Below are 16460 nucleotides of genomic sequence, written 5' to 3' on the forward strand. Positions count from 1 at the left end.
CACATATACGTTTATTTCGTTTATTTTGAGAGTAAATGTGAGTCTCGTGTAAAAAGTGACAGTTCGTCACTTTTGACAAAGAACTTTTAAGTATTTATGACTTTGCCAAACCACGCGCGAGAGTTTGTAAAAAAAATTACACACAGCCATAGGCAAATCGAGTTAGCTGTGTCCTTTGTTATACCACGTCGAAAACAGCTGGTTTTTACAGGCGATTTGTCTACACGCAAAATCCAAATAACACAGATCTGTGTAAAATTTGACACAGATCGCCCAAAACCTGGAATACACAGAATCTGTGTCGAAGCCTTGTACACAGATCTGTGTACAATCGTTGTCTGTCAAATCTGTGTAATTTTGAAACTGCAATCTGTGTAAAATTTTACACAGATCTGGGTAATATATTACACAGAATCTGGGTAAAAAATTGCAATATATTTTTAATTCAGTTGTTGATTTAAAATGTCCAGGCCAATAAAAATTAAAAAATGCAAGATTTATTAATCCATAAATTGAGCTTCATACATAAAACAATATTCAATAAATATCGAAAAAGCTGGAAAACTTGGACGCGACGCAGTGTTAACTCGTGCTGTCTCTGGAAGATCCGGAACCGGAACCGGGAAATTGTAAGCGCGGGCTGATGCTCTGCTGGTGTTCAACTCTGGATTCTGGATCGAGGTTCCGACCAAGCCTATCCTTTCCGTGAGAATATATGTGGGACACCTTGAGTAAAAATTAAATTAGGTTAGAATTGCGTAGCAAATATTGCTGAAATATATTACGAAACAAACTCATGAATCAAACTGCTCCCTGTGGGTGTACGGTCCAATTGATGATCAGCATGTTAAAAATCTAAAAAATAAAAGTATTTTAATAATATTACAATAAATAATCACGAGAAAAAAACTTACCAAAGTTCTGCATGAAAGACGCCATCTTAGCTTTTTTACATTTTTTACCCAGGTTTGAAAGGGAAGCTGAACGGAAATCTGTGTAATTTTTTACACAGATCTGTGTTATAAATCTACACAGTTTTGACAGCTAGAACATGTTCAACAAACTGTGTAATTTTTTTACACAGATCTGTGTTATCGGGATTTTCGGTGTACTCGATTTGAATATGTCTGCGTAAAAAGAGTGTAAACAAAATCAGCTACTTGGAATTCAGCCAATCACAATCGATCAAAACCAAAACAATACTTTACATACAAATACTAACACAAAATCATAGTGAGTTGCTTTGCACGCAAAATCCAAATAACACAGATCTGTGTAAAATTTGACACAGATCGCCCAAAACCTGGAATACACAGAATCTGTGTCGAAGCCTTGTACACAGATCTGTGTACAATCGTTGTCTGTCAAATCTGTGTAATTTTGAAACTGCAATCTGTGTAAAATTTTACACAGATCTGGGTAATATATTACACAGAATCTGGGTAAAAAATTGCAATATATTTTTAATTCAGTTGTTGATTTAAAATGTCCAGGCCAATAAAAATTAAAAAATGCAAGATTTATTAATCCATAAATTGAGCTTCATACATAAAACAATATTCAATAAATATCGAAAAAGCTGGAAAACTTGGACGCGACGCAGTGTTAACTCGTGCTGTCTCTGGAAGATCCGGAACCGGAACCGGGAAATTGTAAGCGCGGGCTGATGCTCTGCTGGTGTTCAACTCTGGATTCTGGATCGAGGTTCCGACCAAGCCTATCCTTTCCGTGAGAATATATGTGGGACACCTTGAGTAAAAATTAAATTAGGTTAGAATTGCGTAGCAAATATTGCTGAAATATATTACGAAACAAACTCATGAATCAAACTGCTCCCTGTGGGTGTACGGTCCAATTGATGATCAGCATGTTAAAAATCTAAAAAATAAAAGTATTTTAATAATATTACAATAAATAATCACGAGAAAAAAACTTACCAAAGTTCTGCATGAAAGACGCCATCTTAGCTTTTTTACATTTTTTACCCAGGTTTGAAAGGGAAGCTGAACGGAAATCTGTGTAATTTTTTACACAGATCTGTGTTATAAATCTACACAGTTTTGACAGCTAGAACATGTTCAACAAACTGTGTAATTTTTTTACACAGATCTGTGTTATCGGGATTTTCGGTGTGGAGAATTTGAACGGTTCGCGTCGCGGTAAACAAGCCGGATTTTCGTTGCCGTTTCCGTCTTTGTTCCCCCCCCCCGATTGTGTGTATTTCGTCCCGGGTGATTTCGGGATGTTTGACAGTTGCTTTGGAGAATTTGAACGGTTCGCGTCGCGGTAAACAAGCCGGATTTTCGTTGCCGTTTCCGTCTCTGTTTCCCCCCCCGATTGTGTGTGTATTTCGACCCGGGTGATTTCGGGATGTTTGACAGTTGCTTTAGAGAATTTGAACGGTTCGCGTCGCGGTAAACAAGCCGGATTTTCGTTGCCGTTTCCGTCTTTGTTTCCCCCCCGATTGTGTGTATTTCGTCCCGGGTGATTTCGGGATGTTTGACAGTTGCTTTGGAGAATTTGAACGGTTCGCGTCGCGGTAAACAAGCCGGATTTTCGTTGCCGTTTCCGTCTTTGTTCCCCCCCCGATTGTGTGTATTTCGTCCCGGGTGATTTCGGGATGTTTGACAGTTGCTTTGGAGAATTTGAACGGTTCGCGTCGCGGTAAACAAGCCGGATTTTCGTTGCCGTTTCCGTCTTTGTTTCCCCCCCGATTGTGTGTATTTCGTCCCGGGTGATTTCGGGATGTTTGACAGTTGCTTTGGAGAATTTGAACGGTTCGCGTCGCGGTAAACAAGCCGGATTTTCGTTGCCGTTTCCGTCTTTGTTTCCCCCCCGATTGTGTGTGTATTTCGACCCGGGTGATTTCGGGATGTTTGACAGTTGCTTTGGAGAATTTGAACGGTTCGCGTCGCGGTCAGCAAGCCGGATTTTCGTTGCCGTTTCCGTCTTTTTTCCCCCCGATTGTGTGTGTTTTTCGGTCCGAGCGGTTTCGCGTTTTCGCATTTTATTTGGTTTTATCTTTCCACAGCCGGCTGTCTAAGATTGAATCATTTATGCTAAACTCAACATCAAATAACCGGGAATAATCTCATCCGCATCTTCCGACTGTTTGCCTTGAGAATGCTTAATACATCACACTATTAAACAAAATTTATTGATTTGGGTCGCATCATCATCCTCTATGATGAATCCTGGCCATTACCTTTACCCACTAACAAAATCCCAAGTAGAAGTAGTTTTCCGGCACACGTGGGGGTGTGGATATCGTATAGAACCCACCCTTGGTAGCAACCTGTGCTAACTAACATTCCCGTCCCAATCCCCCGAGGTCTACAAACTGACATGGCGGGCGCCGTTGGTGGCCAATGACTGTTACCTATTTGCTTCAGATCTAGTTTTAATGATCTTGATGTTTTATCTTTTCAATGCATTCATACATGCTGTTGATAAGGGAAACACCATTAGATCGTTTAAGCGTATGGTCAGTTGTATTGATAGGATATTACGGTCCTGTTCAGCAACGGAGAAGGACAACCATGGGTGGTCTCTCATGCTCATGCTCATGCTCAAATACTAACACAAAATCATAGTGTGCGTGAGAGAAACCGTGGAGATCTCTTTGGGGTACGAACTCTAGAGGGAATCTTGTGCTTGTGCTTTGGCTTGTTTTTCATGTCAGGAATTTCCACCATCGTGTTGGAATGGTTAATAATCCGGATTAATTTCGGATTCAATAATTTCAGAATAATTAAGTAATTCTTGTAGTTCCAGAATTACTCAGTAATTTCACAGAAATTCGTGTAGTTCAATTTCAATAATCCTGGTAATAGGGTCCTAAAGCCCTAGGTAAATTTTTATGTACAACGGTATAAAACACGATTAAAAACCATTTCTGATTACTTTTTTTCATTTAAATGCAAAAAAATAAATTGACAAGGAAACATTTTTTCGATTGATCAACTATGATCCCCTTAGAACGAGCTGTCAAGTAGGACCATTTCTGACAAGAAGGGCCATGATGTTATTTAAAAAAAATGGATTTAAAAATACATTTTAAGTCCTTTGCCGTCGTACAATGGGACATTGTATAGAGAAAAATAACCTTTATCGTTGTGAACAATAATATCACAAATTTAAGCTTAATTTTAGGACCCAATTAGTGAAAATTATTTTTAAGGAAATCTGGCCTAATAAACTTAAGGCCGGTATGCTCTTCAAAAGAAAGGGGGTCAAGAAACAGCTTTGCGAACGGCAGAAAAAAAGAGAGGGAAAGTTTTCTTGGGGCTTTTCTTCACCCTGTCTGGCTTGCTTTCGCTACAGCTGCCACCCATTTGAAGTTTTTCTTGACCGGTTTCTTCCGAAGTGCATACATTACATTAAGTTGAAGCGAAAAGTATGTATTCAAGAAATATAATAGAAGAGAAATTTCAAATCTGCAAGAAACAAGATTTCACTAATTTGCGTAAGTATATTAGAATGAATCTGTGATGATGCTGCTCACGATAGAGTTTTAGAGGTTGAAAATTCGAAAAGCTGGTCAAAAAATGGTCAAAAGTCATTTCTTAAAAAAAACATTTCAAGAGTTTTTTTATTAGGTCCTATAAACATATGAAAGACAATAGTTTATTGGTCCTTTAAAAAAAACTCTGGATTTTCGTAAAATGATCATCGCTAAGTAAAAATCCAGAAAAATTAAAGGGGTCGTACCGCCCCACTGTCCCAACATATCAATAATGGACCTCAGATTCATGATCAGGAACCAAAATTACCTCTTAGAGCAAAGTTTCAAGGAAATCGAAGAAGAATACAAAAATACAAAAATACAAAAATAAAAACTTATAGAAAACTTCAAATTTAAAAATTTTAATAAATTTAGAAAATTATTCATTTCAGAAATTCAAAACCATAATCATTTTAAATAAAAAAAAAATTATGTAATACCTGAAACTTGAACAATCATTGGTTTTTAACACTGGAATGCCCAACGCATGTCCAACTTACACGGACGCCCAAGCCTCCCAAAAAAGGTGGAACGGTAACGTCGTTCCACCTTTTTTAAAACGACTGCCTCCGCGGAATTTTTGGCGATTTTTTTTTTACACGCGAAAAAAAAAAGTTGGAACGATGTTTTTGATCGCAAAAATTACAGATTTGATCAAATTAAGTTCTGCAAAGTTCTAGAATCATCTAGACATCCTAACAAATCACTGGAAAGAAGAATCATCTTGATTGGTTGAGGTATGCCCGAGAACCATTGAGTTGAAGTTACCGTTCCAACTTTTTTGGAGCCTTGGGCGTTGGAATGTTAATCAGCTTTTAGGACTTTTTCAAGAAGAAAAAATTTCCAAATTATTTTTAAATACTGTATTGTAAACGACGATGCGCCACCCTATCGAGCCTTTTCTCAAAACGTTAAATTTCGCGAAAAAGGCCTTTTCACCAGCGCTTTTCTGCCAAAGTGACAGTTTCGCGACATCAAATTCATTCGCGGTGTGTGCGTAGTTTTTTTGGGGAAGTGCCGTGTCGTCGTCGTTCCTTCCTGCCCGTGAGCGAAGATCCATTCCTAGGTGGTCACTAAAGAACCTGCTTCCTGCCCTCTAAAACCTGCTTCTCTATCGGCCAGACAAGATGCAGTGCAACATTCGGCATTTGGTGAACCTCGCTGCCAAGGTGAGTTTCGGATCGATTTTGCTCGCCCCTCCGGCGCAAAAAGAAGCAAAAATCTGCTGCGAATCGATTATGCAACCGAGAGGAGGAATGACCTTCGCCGGATCGGGAGAATCGGCTGATCGCCGTGAGTTACGATTTGTTGATAAATTTTGTTTTATTTTCCTGCTTCGATAGGGCAATGCCGGAGTCCGCAGTCCGGGTGCGATCCTGGGCGCCCTGTACGGCCGGTTCTACTCGACGACACACGATGCCGACCTGGTCGTGATCGGTTCCGGCCCCGGTGGATACGTTGCCTCGATCAAGGCCGCCCAGCTGGGCATGAAGGTGAGTCGTGGGAAGAGTGTGTGTGTGTGGTCGTCAACGGAGAAGGATTTGCGTCACGGCGCACGAGATTTTCGCTTTCGATGAGGAGAAACTCTATTTTGCGCTAACATTATCAGCATACAACACAAAATAGCCCGTTAATCTGGGCTCGGTTGATAGTAGGAAGAATTTGTTTACTCAAAATAAAACCTTTTTGGGGGTCAATGTCGCGCAGTATCAACCGAAAATGCATGCGATCGCATCGCTCAACGTGATGCAATCGATAAAATGTGAATAATTTCGCGTATGATTTGTGTTTGTGACGATTCGTGGTTGGTCATGGGATGTGTGCAAGAAATGTGAAAAAATGTGTCCGCTTTATGGTGGAAGAGACAGGTGTAAATTGCTGGGCATCTCACTTGAGTATTAAAGATTACTCATTGAAAAAGAGTGTTCTAGCAGACAAGATAAATACTGCTCATCTGAGAGCGACAGTAAAATTCAATTTGTTGCTTTATTGAAACTGGTGCTATGATGACGATTCAATTATTTAAATTAAAAAATTGATTCTGAGTCGATAGGTATACGTGAGTGATTTTATAGCCTATCCTCAGTAAGGTTAGGAAGGCAAAAAGTTTTTTGCCTTCCTCACGTTACTGAGGAAAGGCTATAAAATCACTCGAAAAATGAACTTCTCAATTCGACCTCCTAGACCCACCTTCTTGTATACCTTTCGACTCAGAATCAAATTCTGAGCAAATGTCTGTGTGTGTGGTGGGATGTTGATCAAAAAATTGTCACTCGATTATCTCGACATTGGCTGAACCGATTTTGTCCGTTTTGGCGTCATTCGATCCGTCTTGGGGTCCCATAAGTCGCTATTTTAAATTTTGCAGTTTAGTTAAGTACTTCAAAAGTTATGCTAAAAAAACGATTTTAACAAAAGTCCGGAAGATTGTAAAAAGGGTGGTTTTTGTTAGAAAACCCGTCATGCTATACATTTTCAGAAAGGTATTTAAAAGAGCTTTCCAACGCGTCCAAAACATTGAAGATCTGACAACCCTATCAAAAGTTATAAGCACTTAAGTGTTATTTACGCACTTTTTGCATTTTGGATAGCACCCTTTAAATGTGAGGAAGGCGCCAACCACCTAAGGGTGGATTAAGTAACGTTTTTTAAATAAGTGCAGAATTTCCATTGAAATTGTATCCTTTCATGGATACGACGAAAAAAAAAAATGGATACATTTCTTCAAATAAATGTATCAGGTAATCGTATTTTGAAGTATATTTTGGATGCAATTTATTATTATGATATAATTTTATGATTTGATAAAATATTATAAAATAATGTATGTAAGTACAAGCTTTTAGATTTTTGAATCGAATGTTTATTTGAATCAGTGGAATGCATAATATTTTCAATACCTATTGGTTATCGTCTTGGATTATATATTTTCGGATCATTTTTAAGGCAGTTTTGGTGTTATTCTCGAGCTCAATGACCCAATAAAAACAACAGTTTACAGTCCATGGTCCCGCCCGTGTGGATCAATCGGACCGCGCACTGGAATCCCGCGGCGGGCGCTCTAAAATTCTTTTTGTAAATATGGGTATTCGGCGCCGTCGCTCCGTGCCATACTCTAGTACACTTAGGAGCCCAGGGCGGCGAAGTCCTTGTAGTTAAAAAGGAAGACACTAGTGGTTGGTACTAGCAATGGTGGCCGACAGCTATAAAGTCAACTTCGTTTTTTTTAAAGTCCATGGTTTAAAAAAGTAACTAAAAAATAGTTCAATTATTTTGAAAGTAAATGTAAAAATACTGACCATCCTAATTTAAAGATTCAAAAAAAAAAAAATCAGGTATTTTCACTTCAACCAGAAGCAGAGTATATTTAATAAATTAAAATTAAAAAAACGTTACTTAATCCACCTTTAGGTGGTTGGTGCCTTCCTCTAATTTAAAGAGTGATTCCGACCCCCTAAAGTGTCCACATGGTTTATGGATAACGTGATCGCAGCACCAAAGAGGTCCTAATAAAAATAAGTGATGAATTAAAAAAACAGACTGCCTACAGACTTTATGTCAAGATTGTACATAAACCACCGTGGGGAAACAGATTGAGGTTATGTAAATTCAGACCATTTTTTAAACTGCTTGTGATTTTAGATAGGTAAGTCAGGTCTTAAAAATTCTTAATCCACAAGAAAGGTCATTTCAGAACCTTTCTATAAATATATAATATGGCAGGTTTCCATGCAAAAACCACCCTTTTTTGCAAATTGTGAAATTCATATGCAGCAGTTTTTTAAGCATAACTTTTGAAGTGCTTAACTAAATCTTATACATTTCAATAGGGACTTATGGGACCCCAAGACGAATCGAATGAGGCCAATTCGGTCAAAATCGGCTCAGTCAGTGACGAGATATTCCAGTGACATTGATTCGGTACACATGTCTACATTCAGACATTTGCTCAGCTGGTGATTTTGAGTCGATATGTAAAAATGAAGGTAGGTCTATGAGGTCTAGTTGAAAAGTTCATTTTTCGAGAGATTTTATAGCCTTTCCTCAGTAAGGTGAGGAAGGCAAAAAGCTGATTTTCATCGTTATTTGTCCTTCACCAAAATTGTAATGAGATTTTGGTGATTAATTCTATACGTTTGAATGAAACTTGCTCATTTGGCATGATTAGTTTCTCCATGGAAGGCTCCATACAATTTTGGGGCTTTTGAATGTTTTAAGGGAATCCTTGTGGAATTTGTTTTTTTACATTTTCTGCTCTCTCCAAAAAAAATAATTTCGAAAAAATGTTAAACAAAAAAACTTTTTTAGTGGACTAAAACACTATTTTTTCACATTTTCAAATGCTGAACTAGATTATAAAATTTCAAAATTATTTTTATTGAAAAAAGCAGAAAACTTCACAAAAGTTTCACTTTTTAACATTAAAATCGAACTAACAGTTTCGAAGATATCGCGTGTTGATCTTAGCCTTTCGAGAATATTTTTGCAGTGGTGCTTTTCCTTCATACAATATTTTTTAAATTGCAAAGAAACTGAACTGCACATGATCGCATAAATGTTTTAATGTCATTTTCAAATGCAAGTTTGATTATTACATCTAAAATGATCTTTTTTTAATAATAACATAGATTTTTTTTACAAAAATCACAATTAAAAACAAATCATTACTTCGGTTCATGATTTTTTACCATCCTAAACTCAAGTGCAAAAGATGCACTTTTTAGTCCCCTCAAAATCTCGAGTTTTTTTTTGAAAAGGTTTTATAAACAAAATTTTCACTTTTTGCTTTTTGGGTGTTTTTGAATACCCCTGACTCAAGGCGGTTCTAAGAACACCCAAAAAGCAAAAATTGAAAATTTTGTTTATAGGACCTTTTCAAAAAAAACTCTAGAAATATAAAAAATGCATACAGTGCCATCACATTTTTGGCAACACCCGATTTTGGCAATAATTTCTTCAATTATTTCCGATTCGGCAACACCAAAATAAGTTTGATAATTTTATCATCGAAATACTAATAAAAATAAATTAATTAGTTATAACTTAAAATATCATTGTTTTTATTGCAAACAAGCCTTACCCGAAAAACTTCGTCTTTTCCTTTTTTCGTTTGTTGACGTTTTTAGCTTTTTTCCTTATTCAGCCTCCTATGATCAAAATTTGATTTTACGCAACTTTTCCCATACAATCTGCAGATTTTCCGGAATCGGTTCCAGAGTGGCTAAAGTTGCCACTTTTTGGCGTAAGAACCTTCCTTGGGCTTATACGAACCCAACGCAACAAAGAGCACCTCGATCCGACGCTCCGTATTGAACTGATTCGCGTTCGAACAAAACCATCGAAATTTTTTATATATATAGAGAAGAGATAATATCTTTTATCATAAATCTTTTTTTTTAAGTCAAAAAATCATCATCACCACAACTGATTCGGAGCGTTTGGTACGGTATGTCCACGCATCCTTCCTCCCCTGATGATTCTGTGAAATGTGATCCGTTCACAGAATCTGTCTCTGCGGTTAATGCAACGCAGTAGGCCTGGCCGCTTTAATTTTTGCTATACATTTTCGGGGTAACTCGGATGTACTGTAATCATTAATATTGACAAGAAAGGACTTGAGGCGTAATCTTACCACAAGTTCTTCCAGGATGCTTTCTTCGGACTGGCTGCGCTTGTGTTCGATTAGATTAGATTAGATTAAAATTCACTTTTTAAGTGTTCCCAATTTTGGCAACATCCCTGTTGCCGTGTTAAAAATCACGTCGTGTTGCCAAAAACGGGATGACACTGTATTTTGATTCAACTTATAGTGATGAAAAGTCAAATAAAAACATCAGGATCATTTTTTTCCGTGTACCTATTGGTTTTTGACAATATCTAATCATAACCTACAACTTTGCCGGAGACACCAAATCGATCATGATAATCTCGAAACGACTTAACCGAAGACACCAAATCGATCCGAAATTCTTTTCTCTAGGGCCATTTTGGAAATATGCCATAGTATAGCGAGCCGCATGTGAAACACAAATAAAAATTAATGAAAATTATGAAATTGTAAATTTGAATAATTTGAAAATTGAATTTCGATTAACTATTTTTTTGCACAACTTTTTCATTTGGTTTCACATGTAATTAATTGTTTCCCAATTTTAAAATGTTCGCAAACTGTATTTCTTAACCAATCCCTTCCAATTAAATTAACTGCGCAAAAATTAAGTTTTCATTCAATTCGATATTTTTATCCTTCAAAATGTGCACTTCACCAAATTTACATTTTATAGAAAATATTTTTTTTTTGCGGTTCAAAAAAAAATTGGATTGTTTTTTGTTTTGCTTAAAACATCTTGAAACTCTTTTCAATGATTTTTAAATAATTTGAATGAATTTTGAAACTTTGAACGTTTTACATTTTTCGCAATTCGCTATTTCGCAATTTTCGTTGTAAGAACTGGCCTTGACCGATCTTATGCACCAGATTCCCGATGGACACGCACTGCCCTTACACCTACATCTCACCCTTGCTCTGAGTCAGTACGAGCAACACGCTAGAACACGCTTTGAGTGTTCGTGCCAGGCATTCGCACCTGTTCCGGTTACGATTTGGAATCAACAACAACATTTATTTAGGTGTTAGTTTGAATTCAAAAACTTATTGTTATTTACTGGTTATTAATTTCTCCCGAAATCTTTCCTAGTGTTGGATCTTGTTTATCTGTTGCCATTTCTTCTGACGCGGTGTGTTGTTACATTTTTTGGTCCCAAGCATTTTATAAAAATTAGCAAAAATACAATAGTAATATTTGTGTTCATCCTTTAACCATTCCATAAATTGAGTAAGGACTCGAACCTCACTTGTTTGAAGAAAAGGGTGAAGATTGAAGACAATAGACAGTAAAGAAGAATATACTTTATGAAGAATCAATAGCAAGAGAATCATAAATGTATGTTTAAAAATAAAAAGTAGAAGCTTCATGTAGTAGATATAGAAATAGGCAATAGTTAATAAATAGAGATAACAAACAAGCTTAGATTATTGTTATGATAGCTTATAGGGCAGATAAAAAAATATTCATATAAATAAATAAAGAAGTAAATCAACAAATAATAGGCAAATGATAAATAGACTTGATATTACTAGTACATTAGGGGAAGGTTTATTTTAAAGAAAAACAAAGCTTGTTAAAGCAACATTATTTGGCAAAAAAGAGTTACAAGCATTGAAAGATACGAAAAACAAGAGTTAATACAATCAAAATCAAATGGTAAACAGAAGAATCAGTGAAGAAGTGAGAATCAGTAGAGCAAAATAAGAACAGGAGATAGATGGTAGCTGGAAATGGAAAGGAGAGAAACCCCGTTCTGCGACGTTCAGGTACATCCACAGCAGTTGACTCAACATACTGCGAATCAAAACAATACCGTCTACAATCACAAATTACTTCCCTTTCCCAAATTGACGCGCCCCTTTCTTCTAGCCGTCTCGACTCTGACCCTCGCTGGTCAAAGGTTTACGAGCCGTCCACAGGCCACTAGCTAGGTTACTCCTTGTCATCATGATGACTAAACCAAGCCAACGTGGAGGTAAGAAAATAGGACACTTGCAAGGAACCAGAGCTAAACTGTTTTGACCAAGATAACAGCACTACGGATGTAGTTGGGCTCCTTCCGGGATGTTCCTCGCCTGGGCGTCAACCGACGAATATCATCAGTATCATCCACCCTTGGCCTGCTTTAACGTTTTACATTTTTTTTTGAAAATCAGAAAGCGCTTTTTAATACTTCTAGAGTATTTTTTGAATAGGCCCTATAAACATATGAAAGCCAATAAATTATAGGACCTTTTCAAAAAAAAAAAAAAAAAAAACTCAAGACTTATTCCGCGGGCCGCAGTTTGGTGACCACTGCTCTAGATGAAGATGTTCGGAATATTTATAGATAACTCCCAAACTTGTATGGAGACTTGCATGGAGAAAAAAAACAAAGTAGCAAGAAGATTTAATTTAATTTTCTCTTTTATTCCAGACGGTATGCATCGAGAAGAACGACACCCTCGGCGGCACCTGCCTGAACGTGGGCTGCATCCCGTCGAAGGCCCTGCTCAACAACTCCCACTACTACCACATGGCTCACTCGGGTGACCTGGCGTCCCGCGGCATCATGGTGGAGAATGTCCGGCTGGATCTGGAAGTGCTGATGGGTCAGAAATCGAAGGCCGTCAAGGCGCTGACCGGTGGCATCGCCCAGCTGTTCAAGAAGAACCAGATCACGCACATCAACGGATGGGGCACGATTACGGGGCCGAACACGGTCGTGGCCAAGAAGAGCGATGGCAGCGAGGAGGTTGTTAATGCGAAGAACATCATGATTGCGACCGGTTCGGAGGTGACTCCGTTCCCGGGTATCGAGGTCGATGAGGAGACGATTGTGTCGTCGACGGGTGCGCTGAAGCTGAAGGCGGTCCCGAAGCGGATGGGACTGATTGGAGCTGGTGTGATTGGGCTGGAGTTGGGATCGGTTTGGGGTCGGTTGGGATCGGAGGTGACTGCTATCGAGTTTTTGAGCGCGATTGGTGGTGCCGGTATCGATCAGGAGGTTTCGAAGACCTTCCAGAAGGTGCTGACCAAGCAGGGATTCAAGTTTTTGCTGGGAACGAAGGTGATTAGCGCTTCGAAGACGGGCAGCGGAGTTACGGTCAGTGTGGAGAATGTTAAGGATGGTAAAAAGCAAGATCTGGAGTTTGACGTGCTGCTGGTGTCGGTCGGTCGTCGTCCGTTTACGGAGGGTCTCGGGTTGGAAAATGTTGGCATCGTGAAGGATGACCGAGGTCGGATTCCGGTTAACAACATGTTCCAGACGATCGTGCCGAGCATTCACGCGATCGGCGATTGCATCCACGGGCCGATGTTGGCCCACAAGGCCGAGGACGAGGGCATCGTGTGCGTCGAGGGAATGCAGGGTGGCCACGTGCACATCGACTACAACTGCGTGCCGAGCGTGGTGTACACCCACCCGGAGGTGGCCTGGGTTGGCAAGAACGAGGAGGAGCTGAAGGCCGAGGGCATTCCGTACAACGTGGGCAAGTTCCCGTTCGCGGCCAACTCGCGCGCCAAGACCAACAACGAGACGGACGGTTTCGTCAAGGTGCTGGCCGACAAGCAGACGGACCGCGTGCTCGGCGTGCACATCATTGGACCCGTAAGTAATCAGTTCGCTGTGGGTTGATGCGTCTTCTAACTATTTTTCTTGCAGGCCGCCGGTGAGCTCATCAACGAGTCGGTCCTCGCCATGGAGTACGGTGCGTCGGCCGAGGATGTGGCCCGCGTGTGCCACGCTCACCCGACCTGCGCGGAAGCCCTCCGGGAAGCCCACACGGCCGCCTCCTTCGGCAAGCCCATCAACTTCTAAGCGTAAGTGTGTTGTCCCCAATATATCTCTAATAACATCTCACACACGCCTTCGTGGCGTGGTCGCCATCATCCAGAACCATACGAAAAAACGCAAAGCCCGGTTGTAAAAAATTACGTCACGCCGTGGAATCGCTTCAAAAGCACCACCCGAATTCATAGAAGAAGAAACAAAATACACGATTGGTAACACGAACTGCGAGGAGAGAAGATTGACGACTCCGTTCTGACTCCCCCCCGAATGTGAAAGTGACTCTCCCCCCTACCGCGCAGGCAGATGAGTTTGAAGAAATGAAGCAATTCTGCTATTTTGTATCAAAAAGCGTATGAAATCTATTAAATTATTGTTTTAGATACAATCTAGTTTCAAGGGTTTGTGCTTATTCGATGACAGTCCCTGGTCAGATTAATTTCAAGATTGTTAGTCGATAACCTTGTCGACGATAACTCGACGATTGTAACTATATTTGGGATTTCCTGGTCATTCAAGGATTCCCTTTATCTAAGATCTATTGTGTCCGCCGTAACAAGCAAGAGGTCAGAATTTAAGAATTTAAGAATTTAGATAATTTAGAGAATTTAGAGAATTTAGAGATTATAGAGAATTTCGAGAATTTAGAGAATATAGAGAGTTTAGAGATTATAGAGAATTTCGAGAATTTCGAGAATTTAGAAAATTTAGAGAATTTAGAGAATTTAGAGAATTTAGAGAATTTAAAGAATTTAGAGAATATAGAGAATTTAGAGAATATAGAGAATATAGAGAATTTAGAGAATTTAGAGAATTTAGAAAATTTAGGAATTTAGAGAATTTAGAGAATTTAGAGAATTTAGAGAATTTAGAAAATTTAAGAATTTAAGAATTTAGAGAATTTAGAGAATATAGAGAATTTAGAGAATATAGAGAATTTAGAGAATTTAGAGAATTTAGAGAATTTAGAGAATATAGAGAATTTAGAGAATTTAGAGAATTTAGAAAATTTAAGAATTTAGAGAATTCAGAGAATTTAGAGAATTTAGAGAATTTAGAGAATAAAGAGAATATAGAGAATTTAGAGAATTTAGAGAATATAGAGAATTTAAAGAATTTAGAGAATTTAGAGAATTTAGAGAATTTAGAAAATTTAAGAATTTAGAGAATTTAGAGAATATAGAGAATATAGAGAATTTAGAGAATTTAGAGAATATAGAGAATTTAGAGAATTTAGAAAGTTTAGAGAATTTAGAGAATTTAGAGAATTTAGAAAGTTTAGAGAATTTAGAGAATTTAAAGAATTTTAAGAATTTAGAGAATTTAGAGAATTTAAAGAAATTAGAAAATTTAGAAAATTTAGAAAGTTTAGAAAATTTAGAAAATTTAGAAAATTTAGAAAATTTAGAAAATTTAGAAAATTTAGAAAATTTAGAAAATTTAGAAAATTTAGAAAATTTAGAAAATTTAAGAATTTAAGAATTTAAGAATTCAAGAATTTAAGAATTTAAGAATTTAAGAATTTAAGAATTTCAGAATTTCAGAATTTCAGAATTTAAGAATTTAAGAATTACAGAACTTCAGAATTTCAGAATTTCACAATTTCAGAATTTTCGAATTTCAAGAATTCATAAATTATTTGAGACTCAAGATGTTTTTTTTTTGGTTTTGTAAATCGTTTTAAAATTAAATATTTTCAAGTTTCAAAATTTTGATTTTTTTTTAAATTTTTGATTTCCTAATTTTTTGGAGTTTTGAATTTCAGATTTTTTAAATTTTGAATTAAGAAATTTCCGGTTTTAGAAATTTCGAAAATAAATTTAATCTGATTTTTTTTGAATAAAAAAACTATTTAAATAAAAAATTATTCCAATTTTTTTAATTTCTGGAACTTTGAATTTTGAATGATGGAGCATTTATTTTTGAATGTTCTAATCTTTTTTACTTTTCGCCAAGAATGTTTCAATTTAGAAAAATATCGTATTTTGTTACATCCCAATGTCTTTGTCTTCGGGAATAGTTTGTAATATAAAAAAAATATATATGTATCGAGTTGAGTGTAGTAATAAATGTTTTTAGGAAATCCTCAACAATACATTTAAGAAATAATGTCTACTTAATCTTCATCTTCAAAATAATTTTATGAAAAAAAAATCTTCATCTTCATTTTTCGAAGGTTCGTATTAAGAAAATACAAACAAACATTTTCAATTAATAATAAATTGAAATTTTTGCACTCAATGAAAAAAACAACAAATTATCGTAATTCCTGAAAGTCAATCAATCTCTCTCAATTAATTTAAGCCAAATTAACCAGCAAATCCTCGCCAAATCCGCGCCATCCGCGCGATCCGCGCCGTCCGTAAGAAGAAGAACCCTGTATGTTGGTATGACCCGTAGACAAAAACTGCTAACCTTTTGCTTGTTACGGCGGTAGACTCACAGATCTGATCTCCAGGGAGTACTTAAACCTCGATAATCTTATCATTAACAACCTTGATTGAATTGAAAGAAGGTTCAAGTGGTACTTGAGTGGTACGTAAAACAGATCTTTATTAACCCACGCTCGCCAGCTTCC

General features: G+C 37.4%; 1 protein-coding gene and 2 long non-coding RNA genes across 3 annotated transcripts; 1 reads left to right on the forward strand and 2 right to left on the reverse strand.

The window, feature by feature from the left end:
- Positions 1-230: 230 nt before the first annotated feature.
- LOC120417009 (uncharacterized) lies at positions 231-1152 on the reverse strand. Its single transcript, XR_005605410.2, has 3 exons — positions 915-1152; positions 786-855; positions 231-726 (listed from the first exon to the last, which is right to left on the reverse strand). It is a non-coding gene; the product is annotated as an uncharacterized LOC120417009 (long non-coding RNA).
- Positions 1153-1250: 98 nt separating this feature from the next.
- On the reverse strand, positions 1251-2130 carry LOC120417011 (uncharacterized). The gene is made up of 3 exons (XR_005605411.2): positions 1938-2130; positions 1809-1878; positions 1251-1749 (listed from the first exon to the last, which is right to left on the reverse strand). It is a non-coding gene; the product is annotated as an uncharacterized LOC120417011 (long non-coding RNA).
- Positions 2131-5479: 3349 nt separating this feature from the next.
- Positions 5480-14274, forward strand: LOC120416989 (dihydrolipoyl dehydrogenase, mitochondrial). Its single transcript, XM_039578915.2, has 4 exons — positions 5480-5673; positions 5848-5997; positions 12530-13702; positions 13757-14274. Exons 1-4 carry the CDS (start codon positions 5632-5634, stop codon positions 13910-13912), a joined length of 1521 nt encoding a protein of 506 aa, XP_039434849.1. The 5' UTR covers positions 5480-5631; the 3' UTR covers positions 13913-14274.
- The last annotated feature ends 2186 nt before the right edge of the window (positions 14275-16460 follow it).

The sequence above is a fragment of the Culex pipiens genome, chromosome 2, assembly GCF_016801865.2.
Source record: "Culex pipiens pallens isolate TS chromosome 2, TS_CPP_V2, whole genome shotgun sequence".
In the NCBI taxonomy this organism is placed as follows: domain Eukaryota; kingdom Metazoa; phylum Arthropoda; class Insecta; order Diptera; family Culicidae; genus Culex; species Culex pipiens.

Bases quoted from the DNA above. Each gene is read 5' to 3' on its own strand.
- LOC120416989 (XM_039578915.2), top strand. From the start codon at position 5,632: ATGCAGTGCAACATTCGGCATTTGGTGAACCTCGCTGCCAAG. The intron at 5,674-5,847 runs GTGAGTTTCGGA...CTGCTTCGATAG, and splicing joins TGGTGAACCTCGCTGCCAAG to GGCAATGCCGGAGTCCGCAG. The intron at 5,998-12,529 runs GTGAGTCGTGGG...CTTTTATTCCAG, and splicing joins CCGCCCAGCTGGGCATGAAG to ACGGTATGCATCGAGAAGAA.